Raw genomic sequence first — 3,034 nt, forward strand, 5'->3', positions numbered from 1 at the left:
AGAGGAGGTCTGTCACATAATTAAATGATACACGTATTTGTGCTGTGTATGGGGCACACAGATGTGACAACAGTGAGTTCTGGGTGTTTTAACATGTTGTATAGTTTCTACAAGTACAAACAACTTGTGTATGGCACACATCATTAAAAAAGTGTATTCTAATAAAATTATCTGAACTAAAGTAATAAAAAGTACATTTAACTTTAAGTAGAGTAGTTTTACTTCAGTATGCTACATTATTGCCTCTCTTCAGCTTAATTGTTAACACTGTTGTTGAAACCGTGCTGTAGTAAATTATGTCTTTATATCTATGTGTCTCTATCACCCTAACATGGACCTTATGTAGAACTTTTATATTCTAGCTAAGCACCCAAAGTACTTTCTACAACTTGCCCCATTTACCCATTCTTGGGTAGTATCCATACAGTTTGGAATAACCAGGGATTGAACCACTAACCTTGAAACTAGTAGTTAACCTGCACTGCCTCCTGAGCTACAGCCACCCGACATCACAAGAGAAACTGAGCTGATAATGTTAACTTGAAAATGACAAACCTTAAGCAACTGTTACTTTTTCTGAAATGTGGGGTGTAGGGAGAGGATCAGAACTGAGTTATAAAAACAAAAAAAAACTGCATGTGTCTACATTAGCAGAATGTTAGCCTTGCATTTGAATTCCAGCATATCTTGCTTCACACAGTTGTTCTGTTATTGGATGTACTAGCTTTCCAATATACCATGGTTTACACCTCATTAATTCAAAACAAACCTGGCACAATTGTTGATGGCAATACACCCCATTCATTTATTGCTGTAGGATAAATCAGCTATTATTCTTCTTAAGTAGGTAAATAAGCACTTTGAACGTGATTAAAACTCAGGCAGCATTTCCCACTTCTTAATTTCTGGGGGGCGAAGTCTACAGATTTTACAGCATGCAAACATTAGTAACATTAAAACCACTTACAGGTGGTGAGAATACCATTAATCTTCTCATTTGGTTGTAGTTTTCTGCTGAGAAACCTTAAGTTCTGGGTAATACTTTGACACATTACCTTGGTGTCAGTCCATGCACCGAAGGACAATGCATCTGCTTATCAAACACACCAAACTTTAACTGAGATAATCTCTTGTTACAGAAATTTTGTCTGGTAATATCTTCAGTGGGATTTCGTTTAAAGTACCTATGCATGGAAACAGCTTGTCAGTGCAAGAGTGTGTGAAACTCTGTAAGTGTGAGCCAGTATCAGGATCAAAGAATGACAGCTTTCCTCTGTTCCAGTCCAGATGAACTCTGATCCTCTGCAGCTTCTTCTTTACTCGGAGAGCAGACGGTGGGGCTCCCAGTATGCGTGTGCTGTATTTACCATTGTAGAACTCGATTTGCCAGAATCCTGATTTTACCCGCTCCCTTTTCTGAATGGATTCGGCTGCCACTCCAACAAACCAGGCTGTGTTGTCTCCCACTTCAACATCCCAGCTGTGGGTCCCTGAGTTAAAGCCCTCCCAGCCGCGGACGGAACGATGATAGTCAGTCCTCTCTGGGTTTTCGGGAAGCTTCTGTTGCTCTCCGTGACTTACACTTGTCAAATCTTCAGAGAGGATAAATTCTGGGTTGGCAGTGTTTGGATCCAGAATCACAGGAAAGTAGGAGACCATTTTCTTCATTTTGTTCCAGATGTTGAAGGTCAGGTTGCCCAGGTGTTTAGCCACATCTATCAGAGCTCCTGTGGCCAGCTCTGGATCATCCAGCAGGGGCTGCTGTTGGACTAACTTCACTGCATCGTTGTAGTTCTGCAGGAATGAGACATCTTCGGCTTTCAGCTCCTCCTCCGTGGCTCTAATCGTTTCTGAAAGAGCTTCTATCTCTCTGATCAGACCTTCAATCTTCTCCTGTATTGTCTTAAACTTCTGCTCCTCTTCCTCCCTCAGTGCAGTGATCCTGGCCTCCTCTTCCTCTTGTAGAAACTGGTGCATCCTCTTAAAATGCTCTTTAATCTGTCTCTCTGTGTGGCGAGCCTGGACCTTAATGTGTTCTGCTGTTTTATCACACTTTTCTTTAATTTGTTCAAATACTTTCAGTTTCTCATGTAAAGGCTTCAGGGATTTCTGGAGCCCCTTTTTTTGCTCCTGTGCAAATTCTTGGATGGGTCTAAACCTGTGGTTGGTATGCATTTTTGAGTCTCTGCAGATAAGACACACCGGCAGCTGATGGTCCAGACAAAAGAGTTTGAATTTTTCTGAGTGCAGGCAACAGAGAGCCTCTGACACCACAGAAACCCTCTGATCTCTCTCCATTTGGAATGCCTTACACGCCTTTGCTAATGCCAGGTTTCGAGGTGGGTCACTCCTTGATGATTTCCTTTTGCAAAGAGGGCACTCATGTACTGTTTTATCACCCCACCATGTCTGCAGACAGCTTTTACAGAAGCTGTGGCTACAGGAGAGGACAACAGGATCTTTAAAAATATCCAAGCAGACAGTACAGGAGAGGTCCTCCTCATACTGGAAAGCCATTATCTCACTGAAGCTGAAAACACACCAGGCAGAAAGCACAATGCGACAGCAGTCATTCGTGGCTAATCTTACTCCTCCAGAAAGTTCCCGGAAGATCCCAGTCTCTCGTTTTTCCTTCTTAGAATTACAGATGGGATAGCAATTTAAAGTTGCAGTACTCACAGTATTCACTGCTGTTGCTTTCCCCCCTCAGGAAGTCGTGTGTCTGATCTGAATGAAATAATCGTTCTCTCCCTCTCAGGGCGTGTCTCTTTCTCCCTACTGGATGAGCAACAACCGTTTCCAGGTATTCTTAGGTGACGTTTTTCCAGGTAATGTGTGTCAGACATTAAGCCACTATGTCAGGGCACAGCACCTTAAATATAGTTTCTGTATTGGACAAGACCAACAAAAAAAGCTCCTCCCCTTTTTGGTAACGACTAATATATAAGTAGGTTAGGCACTTATTTCTGCTGCATTCAGGTAAGGCAGGAAATGCAGCACCAACTTATAGTTTTATGCAATTCCAGAAAGACAA

The 3,034-nt window shown here is 42.2% G+C and overlaps 1 protein-coding gene across 1 annotated transcript; it reads right to left on the minus strand.

The window, feature by feature from the left end:
• Nucleotides 1-287: 287 nt before the first annotated feature.
• On the minus strand, nt 288-2,517 carry LOC134627021 (zinc-binding protein A33-like). The gene has a single exon (XM_063472932.1). The coding sequence runs from the start codon at nt 2,515-2,517 to the stop codon at nt 1,114-1,116; it is 1,404 nt and encodes a 467-aa protein (XP_063329002.1). The 3' UTR covers nt 288-1,113.
• Nucleotides 2,518-3,034: the final 517 nt, after the last annotated feature.

The sequence above is a fragment of the Pelmatolapia mariae genome, linkage group LG5, assembly GCF_036321145.2.
Source record: "Pelmatolapia mariae isolate MD_Pm_ZW linkage group LG5, Pm_UMD_F_2, whole genome shotgun sequence".
Lineage (NCBI taxonomy): Eukaryota > Metazoa > Chordata > Actinopteri > Cichliformes > Cichlidae > Pelmatolapia > Pelmatolapia mariae.